At 35.4% G+C, this 15,265-nt stretch overlaps 1 protein-coding gene across 1 annotated transcript in view; it reads right to left on the reverse strand.

The window, feature by feature from the left end:
* Positions 1 to 10,866: 10,866 nt before the first annotated feature.
* Positions 10,867 to 15,265, reverse strand: part of TMEM232 (transmembrane protein 232) — a 255,860-nt gene continuing 251,461 nt past the window's right edge. Inside the window, 2 exon segments of the mRNA XM_057538694.1 lie at positions 10,867 to 11,187; positions 14,877 to 14,970. Of these exon segments, the coding sequence (XP_057394677.1) occupies positions 10,981 to 11,187; positions 14,877 to 14,970 (301 nt within the window). The 3' untranslated portion in view covers positions 10,867 to 10,980.

Here is a 15,265-nt window from a genome sequence, read left to right on the forward strand (position 1 = left end):
TGTCCTTAAAAAGAAACTTGAAAGTAAATGGTCAAAGCATCACTGGATTTCTAATAGGATGACTATGTATTTTAAAAGTTACATTGGCAATTCTAAAATGTTTTACCTCTATCTTGTTCATTAATTCATAAAAGAGAATTTTGCCTTTTCCAAAATAGCTTTGACTTGGGAAATTTCACTAGAAAGTTGGATACCACAATGATCTTCCAACTAAAAAATGCTTTGGAAATGCATTTCTTTTTGTTTATTTTTGGCTTTGCAATGAAGCAGGAATAAAAAAATAACAAGGCACTAGGTATTATGTAAATAGGTCCCTTAGCTAGAATGATTGGAGGAAAAAGTAAGCTCGAATAATATTAAAGCCAAATTATCCTTGAAATCTATGTCACTATGAAAAATGCATGTAGCTCAAAAGTAACCAAATCATCAACAAAATTTGCAAAACTATATAAATATATGAATTTATATTATAGAAGATGATAATTTAAAATGACTTTTGCTCTAAGTTTCCAAACACATACTTCATGTCAGAGAAATGGCTAGAATTAGTAAAAGGAGCCTTACAAACACTGTAAGTCTCAAGTGGCCAGCCTAAGGCTGAGAAGCACAGTGTGGGCTGAATTTATTACTAGATATGTCTTTTCTACATAGGCATTGGCAGAGCAGGTTTTCATAACTTCCTATCATTTTTTACATTTAGCCCATGATGAAGATGGTAAATATCATTGATTAATCACATAAAAAACAAACAGGGATGCCCTTGTTCATGTTGCCACTTCAGCAAATGGAGATGTAAGGAGGGATAAAGAGGCTTCATGAGACCCATGGTGATTTTAATTGAGAGTCACTGGCTGACCAAAAGTGAGAGCTTTTGTGACCAATTGTGTGAGCAGTTGGACGAAATTTGGAAGCAACCTGAACGAACTCACTAAGACATTATCCTTGAAATGGGGAAGTCAAGTTTAATGAAAGTATAGAACCTGTGACTCTATCTGTTTTGTAAATAGGTTCATTTGTGTCATTTTTTTTTTAGATTCCACATATAAGCGATATCATATGATATTTGTCGTTCTCTGTCTGACTTACTTCACTCAGTATGACAATCTCTAGGTCCATCCATGTTGCTGCAAATGGCATTTTTTATTCTTTTTTATCACTGAGTAATATTCCATTGTATATATATACCACATCTTCTTTATCCACTCTTCTGTTGGTGGACATTTAGTTTGCTTCCATGTCTTGGCTACTGTAAATAGTGCTGTAATGAATATTGGGGTGCATGTATCTTTGCGAATTATGGTTTTCTCCAGATATATGCCCAGGAGTGGGATTGCTGGATCATATGGTAACTCTATTTTTAGTTTTTTAAGGAACCTCCATACTGTTCTTCATAGTGGTTGTACCAATTTACATTCCCACCAACAGTGTAGGAGGGTTCTCTTTTCTCCACACCCTCTCCAGCATTTATTGTTTGTAGACTTTTTGATGATGGCTATTCTGATTGGTGTGAGGTGATATCTCATTGTAGTTTTGATTTGCATTTTTCTAATAATTAACAATGTTGAGCATCTTTTCATGTGCCTCTTGGCCATCTGTATGTCTTCTTTGGGGAAATGCCTAGCTAGGTCTTCTGCTCATTTTTTGATTGGGTTGTTAGGTTTTTTTTGATATTGAGCTGTATGAGGTGTTTGTATATTTTGGAAAGTAAGCCCTTGAAGGTCGCATCATTTGCAAATATTTTCTCCCAGTCTATAGGTTGTCTTTTCATTTTGTTTATTGTTTCCTTTGCTGTGCAAAAGCTGTTAAGTTTAATTAGGTCCCATTTGTTTATTTCTGCTTTTATTTCTTTTGCCTTGGGAGACTGATCTAAGAAAATATTGCTATGATTTATGTCCAAGAATGTTTTGCCTATCTTCTCTTCTAGGAGTTTTTATGGTGTCACATCTTAAATTTAGGACTTTAAACCATTTTGCATTTATTTTTGTATGTGGTATGAGAGAGTGTTCTAATTTTACTGACTTACATGTAGCTGTCCAGCTTTCTCAACAGCACTTGTTGAAGAAACTGTCTTTTCTCCATTTGTATATTCTTGCCTCCTACGTCATAGATTAATTGACCATAGGGGTGAGTGGGTTTATTTCTGGGTTCTCTATTGTATTCCATTGGTGTGTGTGTGTGTATATATATACAATGTATATATATAATATATATTATGTATATATATTATATATATATAATGTATATCTATATAAATGTGTGTATATATATATGGTTTTGTGCCAGTACCAGACTGTTTTGATTACTGTAGCTTTGTAGTATAGTCTGAAGTCTTTAAGGATTATGCATCTAGCTTTGTTCTGTTTCCTCAGGGTTGCTTTGACAATTCTGGGTCTTTTGTGATGCCATATAATTTTAGGATTATTTGTTCTTGTTCTGCGAAAGATGTCTTGGGTATTTTGATAGGGATTGCATTAAATTTGTAGACTGCTTTGGGTAGCAAACAATATTAATTCTTCCCATCCAAGAGCATGGAATATCCTTCAATTTCTTTGAATCATGTTTACTTTCCTTAATGGATGTTTTATAATTTTCAGCATATAGATCTTTCACCTCCTGGGTTAAGATTAATCCTAGGTATTTTTTTAACGTGATTTTAAACAGGATTGTTTTTTAAAATTTCTCTTTCTGATATTTCATTGTTAATGTAAAGAAATGCAACAGATTTCTGTATATTCATCTTGTATCCTGCTACCTTGCTGAATTCATTTATTAGTTCTAATAGCTTGTATGTGGAGACTTTAGGGTTCTCTGTATAGAGTAACAGGTCATCTGCAAATAGTGACAATTTTACATCTTTCCTTCCAATTTGGATACTTGTTATTTCTTTTTCTTTTCTGATTGATGTGGCTAGGACTTCCAATACTACGTTGAATAGAAGTGGTGAGAGTGGGCATCTTTATCTTGTTCATGAATTTAGTGGGAAGGCTTTCAGCTATTCACTGTTGAGTATTATGTTGGCTGTGTGTTTGTCATAAAAGGTTTTTATTGAGATACGTTCCCTCTTTTCCCATTTTGGTGAGAATTTTTATCATGAATGGATGTTGAATTTTGTCAAATGCTTTTTCTGCATCTCTTGATTATGAGGTTTTTTGTCTTTCATTTTGCTAATGTGTTTTATCACATTGATTGATTTGTGTACATTGAACCATCCTTGTGACCCTGTAATTAATCCAACTTAATCACGGTTAATGATATATTGTTGGATTCAGTTTGCTTATATTTTGTTGAAAATTTTGCATCTATATTCATCAAAGATATTGGCTTGTAATTTTCTTTTTTTTGTACTGTATTTTTCTGGTTTTGGTATTAGGGTGATGATGGCTTCATAGACTGACTTTGGGAGTGTTCCTTTTTCTTCAGTCTTTTGGAATAGTTTGAGAAGGATAGGTATAAATTATTCTTTGTATGTTTGGTAGAATTCCCCAGTGAAGCCATACAGACCTGGATTATGTTTGCAGAAATAAAAAAATTATTACAGATTCTATTTCACTTCTAAGGATCAGTCTGTTTAAATTATCTATTTCTTCTTGACTCAATTTTGGCAGGCTGTATGTTTCTAGAAACTTGTCCATTTCTTTTAGGTTGTCCAATTTGGTGGTATGTAACTGTTCATAGTATTCTCTTAGGATTTTTTGTATTTCTTTGGTGTCAGTTGTTATTTCTCCTTTCATTTCTTAATTTAATTATCGGGTCCTCTCTCTTTTCTTCTTGGTGAGCCTGGCTAGAGCTTTACCAATTTTGTTTATATTTTCAAAAACCAGCTCTTGGTTTTATTGATCTTTTCTATCTTTTTTTATCTTATATTTATTTCCTCTCTGATCTTTATTATTTTATTCCTTCTGTTGAATTTGGTTTTCGTTTGCTCTTCTTTTTCTCATTCTTTTAGGTGGTAGGTTAAGTTGTTAATTTGAGATTTTTCTTATTTTTTCTTAATTTATATTAAGCACTTATTTATTTTTAATGGAAGTATAGTCGATTTACAATGTTGTGTTAATTTCAGGTGTACAGCAAAGTGATTCAGTTTTTTATACACACATATATTCTTTTTCAGATTCTTTTCCCTTATAGGTTATTACAAAATTTTGAGTATAGTTCCCTGTGCTATACAGTAGGTCCTTTTTGATTATCTATTTTACATATAGTAGTAATTTCTTCTTTCTGTTTTTCCTTTTGTGCTGTGATGGTTTTCTTTTATACTATGCTTGAGTTCTTTTTGGTTTGTGTGAATCTGTTGTATATTTTTGATTTGTGGTTACCCTGGATCTCAAGTATGTCAAGCCTTAACTATATCTGCTTGCTTTAAACTGATAGTCACACAAGTACAAACACATTCTAAAAGCTCTACATTTTTATACTCCCCTCCCCCACATTTTGTGATTTTTTTGATGTCCCGTTTTACATCTTCATGCTTATTCTTTTGTTGTTAATTGTAGTTATAAATGCTCTTACAATTTTTGATTGTTTTTAAATCTTTTTATTGGCTTATTTAAGTGATCTTTAATCCTTTCCTATTGTGATTTTCCCTTTCCTATAGATTCTTGCTTCTTTTCTATTTAGAGAAGAACTTTCAGTGTTTGTCTTAGGGTAGGTTTAGTATTGCTGAATTACATTGGTTTTTGCTTTTTCTGAGTAGTTCTTTATCTCTCCTTCTATTCTAAATGATAATCTTGCTGGGTAGAGTATCCTAGGTTGCAAGTTTTTCCCTTTCAGGACTTTGAATATATCTTGCCACTCCCTTCTAGCCTGCAAATTTTCTGCAGAGAAATCAGCTGATAGCCTTATGGGGGTTTGCTTGTAACTGACTCTGTTTTCCTCTTGCTGCCTTTAAAATCATCTCTTTAACTTTTGCCATTTTAATTATGATATATCTTGGTGTGGGTCTGCTTGGGTTCATCTTGTTTGGGACCCTCTGTGCTTCCTGTACCTGGATATCTGTTTCCTTTCTTTAGGTGTTGGACTTTCAGCCATAATGTCTTCAAATACATTTTTGATCCCCTTTTCTCTCTCTTCTCCTTCTGGAATAGCTATTATGTGTAGGTTGGCATGTTTTATATTATCCCTTAGATCATGTATGTTGCTTTTTTTTTTTTTCATTTTTCTTCCTGTCTGCTGTTCTGATTAGGTGATTTCCACTATTCTGTCTTCCAGATCACTTATTCTTTCTTCTGTGTCATTTAGTCTGCTATTCATTGCTTCTAGATTGGTTTTTATCTCAGCAATTGAATTGTCTAATTTTGATTGGTTCCTCTTTATAGTTTCTAGTTCCTTGTTACAGTGATCTGCATTTCTATCAATAATCTTAATTCCTTTAGCATTTTTAGTACCTCCTTTTTGAATTCAGGGTCTAGTAGATTGGTGAGGTCAGTTTCATTATTTGTTCTTTCAGGGGATTTCTCTTGTTCTTTTAATGGGGAGTAGTTCCTCTGCTTTTTCACTTGACTTCAGTTTCTCTGTCTCCATGAATTTAGGAGAAACATTTATCTACTGTGGTCTTGAAGGGATGGTTTATGTGGGAGCATCCCTGTGTAGATTGTGAGTCCAATATTTTTGGTTCGAGGGCTGGTTTTTGTATGGATACCAGCCACATCTTTCCTCAGTGTGCTAGCCATTATCCCCTTCATAGGGGATGTGATTGGTGTTGGGTGTCCAGATCTGGCACTGGAAGTGGGGTAGGGCCTCCTCTGCTCCGTGCCTGTTACTGCCCTGTTGTGGGTGAGGTCTGCTCCCCAGTTATTGAAGTAGAAGCACTAAGGGTTCAATCAGGCTCTGTTGCCCTTGAGAGCATACCATGCCATGCACTGAAGCACATGAGGCCTATATAGTCACAGTGAACATTTGTGCCATCTTTGCAGGTGTCCACAGTTCCACCCAGAAGCAGCCCAAGGTTGCGTCCCTCCCTCCATTGTGTTTATCCCAGACCTGACCTAGTGCTAGGCTGTGGCTACAGGAATTGAGGTGGCTGTGCTGCTGTCTGGGACCTGGGCTTGCTCTGTGGCAGACCTCTCCCAGAATCTGTCCACCCCAGATTTGGCTCCAAGCTTCAGTGTGGAGTGGGCAGAGCTGGAGTGCTCCCACTGGGGAACAAACAGCTGCATACTCCTGCCCATGGCCTGTCCATGCAAGACTCAGCACCCAGAAGCTGTGTTTCTGTGTCATCCCCTGGTGCATGTGCCAGCAATGTCTGCTGTGGCCCACCCCATGCTGTGTGTGCACTGACAGTGGTCTCCATGCTTTCCTGAGGACTACACCCCAGGCCCTCCGGTCTGTCTCCATGCACCTAAATTGAGTCTTCTCCCCGGGCCTGTCTGCCTGAGATTGAGAGCTTAGCTGCTTCGTGTACTTTTGTGCCACCAGTGCACATGCTGACAATGTCTACCCCATTCAATCAGCTGCCCCCATGTGTGTGCTGAATATGGTCTCCACAGTTTGGCCAGGATCATACACCTGGCACCCCGGTCTGACTCTGCGCAGCTAGACTGATTCTCTGTCCTGATCTTGTGCCAGGCTACAGTGTGGAGCAAGTGGGGCTGGGGTTTTGCCCCTTTGGATTGGGAAGTGCGGCAAGGCACCAGTCTCTCTCTGCCCTGAATGCACATACTCCTTGAGAATAGTCTAGGCTTCTCCAGCCCCTTTATCTGTCCCAGCAAATTTCCCTTCAGGCAAAGGTGCTCCCCAGGTCGAGGGTCTACCTGTGTAGACCTTCTCTCCCTTACAGATCCCTCCCAGGGGGCACCAGTCTCGTCCTGATCCCTTTTTTTTTTTTTTTTTTTTCTGTTCTACCTGGTTTCATGGAGATCTGTCTTGCATCTTTGGTTGTATAGGAGTTCTTCTGCCAGCTTCCAGGTGGTGTTCTGTGAGAATTGTTCCACATGTAGATGTATTTTCTATGTGTTTGTGGGTGGAGGTGAGCCCCACATCCTCCTACTCCAACATCCTGATTGCTGTCCCCTTTGGATATTTTTGATAATTTTTTAAAAAATTAGAACAGTCATTCAAAATCAACTAGTAGGCAGTTACAGTCATATGTCCCAGAGAGGATTTTTACAGGTAAGAGCAGAAGAATCAATTACTTGAATTGTAATTGCTAAACATTACCATAGAGTTTCTGAAATTGTTGCTGTGAGTTACTTTTTAAATTACCTATTACCTCTACATACCCCTTTCTCTCAAACACCCACTCACTAATGTCAAAATTAAGATATTTGTTTTGGATATTTTCTTCCCTAAACTTTTTTTTGTGTCATGCTCCACAAACCTTGTAAGTCTTTTGATTTTCCTTTTTTAAAGGCACTGAAAGAAATGCTTATTTTTATGTTTCTGTTACTCAGAATTTACTATTTGTCTTTTCTCTCTCCTCCCCTAATATATGTCTTTTAATTTCTAATACCCTAGTGAAACTAGCTAAAATTCCTATAAATATTTCATTCTCAATAAGATAAAAGGTCTATGAAGTAGTCTGTGTGATAAAGAAATTGTTTTGGTGGTTGCTAAGAGAAATCCTTTAGAGAATTTAAAATAAATGAATGTAGAAAGACCTAGACTTGTTCTTTTTAAATAAAAGTCAGCAAAGAGCATAGAGTAGCATAGAAACAAGGTTTAGATAGAAAGAAATTCTGACCTGAGATAGGTTAACACTTCCGAATAGTAGACTCACTTAATGATGAATAAGAGTTGTAGGAGCTGTAAAGGGTAAATAGACATGGAGTACCTGTCTCATTCTCCTTCTTCTTTCTCACTTAAAGTGGGAAGACTAGAAAAATAAATGACTACGGCTGAACAACATGAGCTGAAAAAAATCCATCTGGTGTCCAACCCACCCTGAGACTCATAGAACCCTTTGTTAATGTTGAGGCAGAAATAATATTAAGAGTAAATTACAAAGAGTACCAGTTGAATTTCTGTTAAAGTAAGTACTTACTGGAAGAATTAAGGGTTAGTTAAAAAGATAAAATGCAGTAAAAGTTTCATTTTAAGCCATTTACATTAACTTAAAAGGGAAAGCTTACAGAAAAAGCAGGAAAGAGGACTGAAAATGCAGAAGAAAAGAAGGAAGGAATAATTTTATTGCTTGGCCTAATAGGTTCTAGGCATTGAGCTACACACTTTTCCAGTTATTTAACTAGTGTCCTTCAGCTCCAAACCCACCCTTCTTCTCTCTGCTCTGTGATGTTGGGGACAGGCACACTCCAGGAAGAGTTCTAGGGTGGTGAAGAAGAAAGAGCTTGACTCCTCTTGTTGTCTTGCTCTTGGCAGCCTGGTTTCAGGCAGAGACAATTGTTCCAGTGTCCTTTTTTTTTTTTTTTTTCTGTGCTCTCAAAACTACTATGCCCCATCAGAGGTACCAGCAAGAGCTGGGCAGTGTTTCCCCTCAGAGGGCTGAATCCCACTATGTGTGGTGCTTCCTCCATGATTCTAGATTCTGGTTATCCAACCCTCATCTCTCTGATCCTCTGGCCCTAGAGGTGGTAGTAGTCTCCTATTTCTGTATTATTTTTATGTTCCCTTTTCATTTTCTTAGTTCTCTAACACCTTTTAAAACACTTCTTTATGTTAAATTCTCTCTGTTAAAATGACTGGCATGTTCCTGTTTTTCTGATTAGCTTCTGACTGATACCACTCTTTACATAAACTGTAAATTTTTTTATAAGTGAGTAACTGAAGCTCAAATAGGTTCAGTAATGTGCTCAGTGTTTCATAGCTGCCAGGAGGCATAGCTAGAATGTGAACCCAGAGCTACAAGCCCCAGTCTTTGCTGATATCCCAGGACACAGGAGGAAATCCATGAGATGTGTGTTGCCAAATTTTAAGAATTTTAAAGAATAACTTAAGAATTTAAAAACTTTAAAGAATAATTTAAGAATAAAGGTATTTACCTATCTATCTCATTAATTAATCAGAATCCTTATACCTTTATTCATATATATATCTTGAATTTACATATTCTTCATATATTTATTGCAAATGAATATGTGTATATATATATATATATATATATATATATTCTTTTTTTAGCTCCTTTCCAAATCTCCACCACTATGATAGAAAAAGGATTTTTTTTTAAAAAGATGTAAATCCATAAAGAGAACAGATAAAAGCACATCAGAAATACTAAGAAAACTGTGGAAGTTAGAAAGCAGGTGAACAAGTGGGAACAGACTAATCAGAACAGGAAAAAAAAAACCCACCTAAGTCTGCAGTTTAGAAGCTTTAAGGCAGACTAGTCCTTGCCTCAGAACACCAGAATAGTTCTGATATTACAGACATTGGGTTTCTAAAAGGTGGTTGTGATACAGCAGGATTTTAAAAAATTCTTATAAGTAGCAGTTAGATCTCCAGAGTCCTTTCCCCACAACTTACAGACCAGTGATTCCATCTCTTTACAACCCATAAGAAAGATTATTACTTTAAAAGGCAGTTAGGGTTTGGTAACGCTGAGTAGTATGGATAGACGGATGGTAGAAAACTGAGACTTCCTTGCATAGAAGTGAGGGACTTCAAGGGGGATAGTAAATAGTTGATGGAGGAAGAATTTGGATGGGATCAGATTCAGAGAAAAGGGACTGGCTGGCCTTCTAGGGGAGAGAGTTCTTTTCACATGCGAGGAAAGCAAAGATTGATGAAAGTATTTGGAAAGGTGCATTGGGGGATATTATTTCTGAGAACTTACATATTCTCTGCATGAGAAGACAAGGATGGGTCAAAAGGTTTGGGAGCAGCAACATAAATTTGAATCAGCTCTATAGGGAATCAAAAGAGGAACACCCTCCCCTGCTTCCATTTTTCTACCATACGTTATTGTTATCTTAAAGAATGATACTGTAAATTCACATAATATAGGTCACAAACTTGTGGCCCACATGTCAAATTTAACCCAAAAGTATGTGATTTTTTTTTTTTAATCGGTTGCCAACATTTTGAAATTTAGCAACTTTTATTTTTAAAAAGATTCAGGGCATCTTCTTGAAAGACTAGATGATCCTACAGCACTGGACACACTGCAGAGTGTAGTGGAGTGGTGGGAAGTTTCTTTAGATGGAGTAGGTATTCTATAGCCCTCTCACTAATTTATGTGACCTTTTTGACCTGGAAGCCATTTGAATTTGACATCCTGATAAAGTGTCTGTCTCTTGAGTATCACCAAGTCACCTGTGCAAAATTGAGGTGTGGTAATCTTTTTTAGGAAAGGAGTGTAAGGCATCAAAAGAACCCCACTCCTTTAACCCATAGATTGAGAGCATCAGAAGTGAAGCGCCATTTTTAAAACGACTCCTGACTGGATGCATCCCTCCAATAAGTGCTTCTAGGACCATGCAAATCCATTCTCATAACCTCATCTGGCAAAGTAAAATCACTGTCACTCAGAAGGCTTCTCTGGTATCTGTTAAAGATTACCTCATCCTGAGATGACTGGCCTGTCCAGATTTGTTTATATACAGCAATTTATTGAATTCAAGCTTCTGACATGTGGTTTGACTTGGCATAGATTGAATATGAAATATAAATCCAAAGCGGGGGCCTTACCTCTTTTATTAGTATAATAGTTATTATAGGAGTATCAGTTGATGTTCATTCCATTTTCAAGAAATAGTTCTTATTTGTGACTCATTAATAATTTGCAATTCATTTTCGTCTAACTGTCCAATGAAAATCAATACTCTGAGAATCATTAAGTATGTGTATGATCACAAGATAAGAGTCAATTAGTTCTAGCCATGTTCTTGAAAACATTTATCTAGTAAAATACTTCACTCAAATGTGACTAAGTGCTAACTGTTAATTTGGGACTAAGATATGACTATTAAAGAACCTGCACCAGGATAAACTCCTTTCTAAGAAATGGCTTACAGTTAATTAAGGATTTTTTCCTAGCCTGTAGCTATCTTGGTCTCTTTCATGCAATGAATTTCTGGCATATGGACCTCAGTTTTGGGGGCTCATTTTCATTTCTAATGAAATTACTTCAGTCCTAGGAGGAAGCTCATAGGGTTTGGTTTGCTTGCGTAGTGTCTCTTCTCTTCTCTTCATAATTTCTTGGAAGCGATTTTTTCCTTCTAACTCTTTATCTTTCCGTTCTTCTGCCTCACATATTGCGTCTTCCTTTTGTCGCATCTTTAGCTCTTCCTGCCACTGTTACAGAGAGAAAGTGTCATTTATATATGATTTTCCATGAAAAAAATATATGAGTTTAGCTTCTCAAAATGCAGATTCTTATATCCCATTATTCTCTTAGTTTTTCTCACAGATATTCTTCATGAATTTATACTCGACCATATTGGAAAAATATAAAAGCCATCTGTTAGAAAGTGTATAAGACCCACAAAAAACAGAATTCCCCCTTAGCATTTTTAATAATAATAAACCAACAATCCAAAAAAAGAGATAATACAGTTTATATTTATATATACCAAAGGAATTTCCTTTCATCATCAATATTGGTATTTACATGATAGCATGGAATCCTAAAATGAAAAATCAAGCCAAAGCAAAATAAAAAGAAAAACCAAATTAAAGTGAAAGGCATAGTGATATTATTTATTACTTATGAGATTGAAAATGAAATTAATGGGCAAAGACTGATTTTCCAACAGACCAGTAAAAATACTTCTACGGAATTCATCTCAATTGACCACGTTATTTCATGACAATAATACCATTCTCTGGAGGCAGGAGTACTAGGAATAAGTAGTTGGGAAGTAATGATGGTAAATCAACCAAATCATTTTTTTCCCCTTCTAATATCTTTAATGAGGGACGTGGCAAAAAGAGGTGGTAATCACCTCCTCAGGCCAGGTAAAAAGTTCAGAATGACCCCTAGCACAAAATGTTAAAAATTCCTAAAGACACAACCTACATTGATCATTTTGTCACCCTCAGCCCATGCACACTCACAAACGACCAGACTATGCTTAACAACCTATCAATTAATTTAAAATTACTATATACCAGTGCTGGGAATTATGACTGTGATTTGTCACCTGGGATATACAGATATTCATAAGTAAAACTAAACCTCAGAATCCACAACTCATCACTCAGCTTTCCAAAGGCAATAAATATTTTTTAAATGTCAACACACTCAGATTAAATATTAAACAAAAAATATCTACTTTTAAAATTTCCAGTTAAGCTTTAAAGACATAAGAAATAGTAAAGTTTCCTGCACTTATCTTGAGACTGTTTCTACACACAGTTATTAGTCATATAAGTTTCATTTCTCAGAAGCCATTTTTACATGAAATATCTAGAAAATTGAGGCAAAACATCCAGAACATTCCAGCATAGGCTAAAATTCAGGCCTTGGTTTAGTCTACAATTCTATGATACCCATCTGTGACATACAATTTTTTCTCATATAATAAACTACATAATAATATCAATTGTTTGAAAAAACCACCAATTTTATGTTATAACATAAAAGTAATAGTTGGTGTAATAATGATAGCACCTATAAACAAAGACATCTAATTTACCCTTTATGAGAGATCTCAATGTACTTTACGACTTTGATCTTTACATTGTGAAAAATCAACAGAGGATTAATTCTTAAGAACTCTCAGTAAAATAGAATTCTTTGGTTTCCTGAACAGCATGTATAAAAGCAGTAATGGGGTACCATATTGCTAACCACAAGGAGGCAGCTCTTCCTCTTTTAGTTCCTTGTTAGAATTTGGCTTGGCTGGAATGCACCATAATGGTATAATCCTTCTTTTGTTAGCCCCAGAAAAATGTAAACTTCTTTTTCTCATTTTTTTCTCTGTTGACTACGACAAATTCAATTTGGATAAATCATTGTCTTTACTTTTATTTCCCATTATTATCATCAATTGTGGCAACTAGGAGGATGCAGATATGCTTGAAGTTGATGGGAAATAAAAGCACCATACTGCTTTATTCAGCCCATTCACTCAGGATTCAGTCATCACGCTATAGAGTACCAGCAGTGTAAAAGGTACAGTACCTTAATGTCTGCTGAACAATTAGGTATCTGCCCTATTCCTTGCATATCAGGGACACTTGATAAAATTCAATAAAATTCAACAGGTACACTTAAAACTGTAGCTGTGTGTTTTTGTTTCTTGTCAGTTCTACAGATTCCACCTTCCCTCCCCCATTTAGGTTAGTAATTATAAGCCAAGAAATTGAGCAACTATGAAAAACTGACAAGTAGATTTGAAGTCCAGGGATCTGGTTTTACATATAGACTCAGTCATTTACTAACTTTAAAACCTGGGACAATTAACTGAATTGTAAAGCTACATTCTTCTTACTGGTAAATATTTTACAGAGTTGTTGTAAGGATTAAATTAACTAATGTAAGAGCATTTTGTAAAGTGTGAGATATAAGTACAAAGCACTATAGTTATAGCTATGTCAAAGGAAATAGTATATAGATGAATACTTTTTAAAATGTGATATCCAGAGAAGCTTTCATAAACCTTCCCAAATCAATACTACTAAACTGCTAAGTATTTGATTAGGCTAGCCACAGATCAAACAATTTGGATCCTATCCATTCTCAAACATATTTGCAGAAAGGATTCCTTTACCCATCTGTATAAAGATTGATGGCAGTGATTGCTTAGATACTGCTTATACCCTTGGAAGGAAGAAAAGACGATGGTTTTTAGGAGGCATTTCCTAGCCTCTTCTCTGTCACTTAAAACACTGTCCTCTGTCTCTTTAGGCCAATGTGTTTAATCACAAAGTGATCAAGGTCTTTCAAAACTTTCAAGGGTAAAGAATGATAAGGCAAAAGATTTTTGTTCTGTTATTAAAACTACACTATGTATGTGTGTGTATATATACATTGGCAACCTGCTATCTTTTGTAATATATTCCAGATAATTTAGTTGAAGTGAATGGTAAAATTATAGTTATTGCAATTTATGAACCATTAGGAATTTTTTATAATGCCCTGTACATATGATATACTGGTTTAGCATAAATGTTATTAGTGAATAAAATAACAATACTATAGTTCTCATTTTGTGATTCCAGGGTATCATTCAGTTTCCAAACCCCAGTACTTGTGGCCACTGCTAGGGTGGCTTAAATACTGACTATATGATAAATAACTATTTAATGGGATCAATAAATGAAATAATCACTTATTCTTTCTCAAAATATCACTAATTAAAAGGAATGTAAACCATGGGAATATAAATACAATCTGAGAAATAATACTGAACTGGTGATAAAAATAATTTAAACACATTCTATATGCTATTGAATCTATATTGTATTCAAAGAAAAAACAAAAAATAAGTACTCTCTCTCCTACTCCAACTCTACTCCTAAAAAGTAGTAGTCATAAAATGATTTGGCAAGAAATCTTTGATTAAATATAGCTCAGTGGATTAAAATATGTTAAGTAAACGGCCTTGTATTGTCACTGCTTATTTAACTGATACCAAGAACAGAATGATTAAAGTCTTTCTAATATTTCAGGGGTAAAGAATGGTCACTGAAAATTGAGTCAAAAGATTTTTATTCTGTTGTTAAAACTACTCTACAGAAGAAATCAGTGTTCAGTGTTCAGTATCAGATTCTTGTCACAAAAAAATCAGAACTAATTCAGGAAACAGGATAAGGCTAGTATTTTGTAAATGACAGAAAGCCAAATTTTCTGTAACCCAATGAAGGCACTGAGGTATATAGATAGTACAGTGAGATATAATTCAGTTTGGCAAATCTCAATCATGGTTCTACTTTTGAGTTCCATGTATTAATGTTTCCATCTCAGAACTACACTTTCCAATTCAAAATGCCTTTAAAGAACAAAGCTTTTGCTGCTAATTTAAGAAAGTCAATCTCACGTGATGGTCAATGATTCTTGCCAACTCTTTGTCCGCCTTGGTAAAAAAATCTGGATATGGAAACAAGCCGATTTCTGGCATAGAAGAATGTTCCCTTCAAAAGAGCACAAGAACAGATCCAATATTAGGTATAGATAGTCTTCCTCCCTGGAATATATAGATTTACAAATCCTCATTATTAAGAATTTTGATTCTATATTGTTAACATAGAAAACTACTCTGTGTAGACTACTACATATTAGCTTTTAGTTTCTGTAAGCCATTTGGGTTCTTAAAACGGACATTTCTGAGGGTAGGGCATGACATATAGAATGAGAACTAGAAAATAATAAAAAGGCAATCTTCTCCTAGGAGATGTAAATACTACAGCTGGTCAGTAGCAAATGAGA

The sequence above is a fragment of the Balaenoptera acutorostrata genome, chromosome 2 (assembly GCF_949987535.1).
Source record: "Balaenoptera acutorostrata chromosome 2, mBalAcu1.1, whole genome shotgun sequence".
Classification (NCBI taxonomy): Eukaryota; Metazoa; Chordata; class Mammalia; order Artiodactyla; family Balaenopteridae; genus Balaenoptera; species Balaenoptera acutorostrata.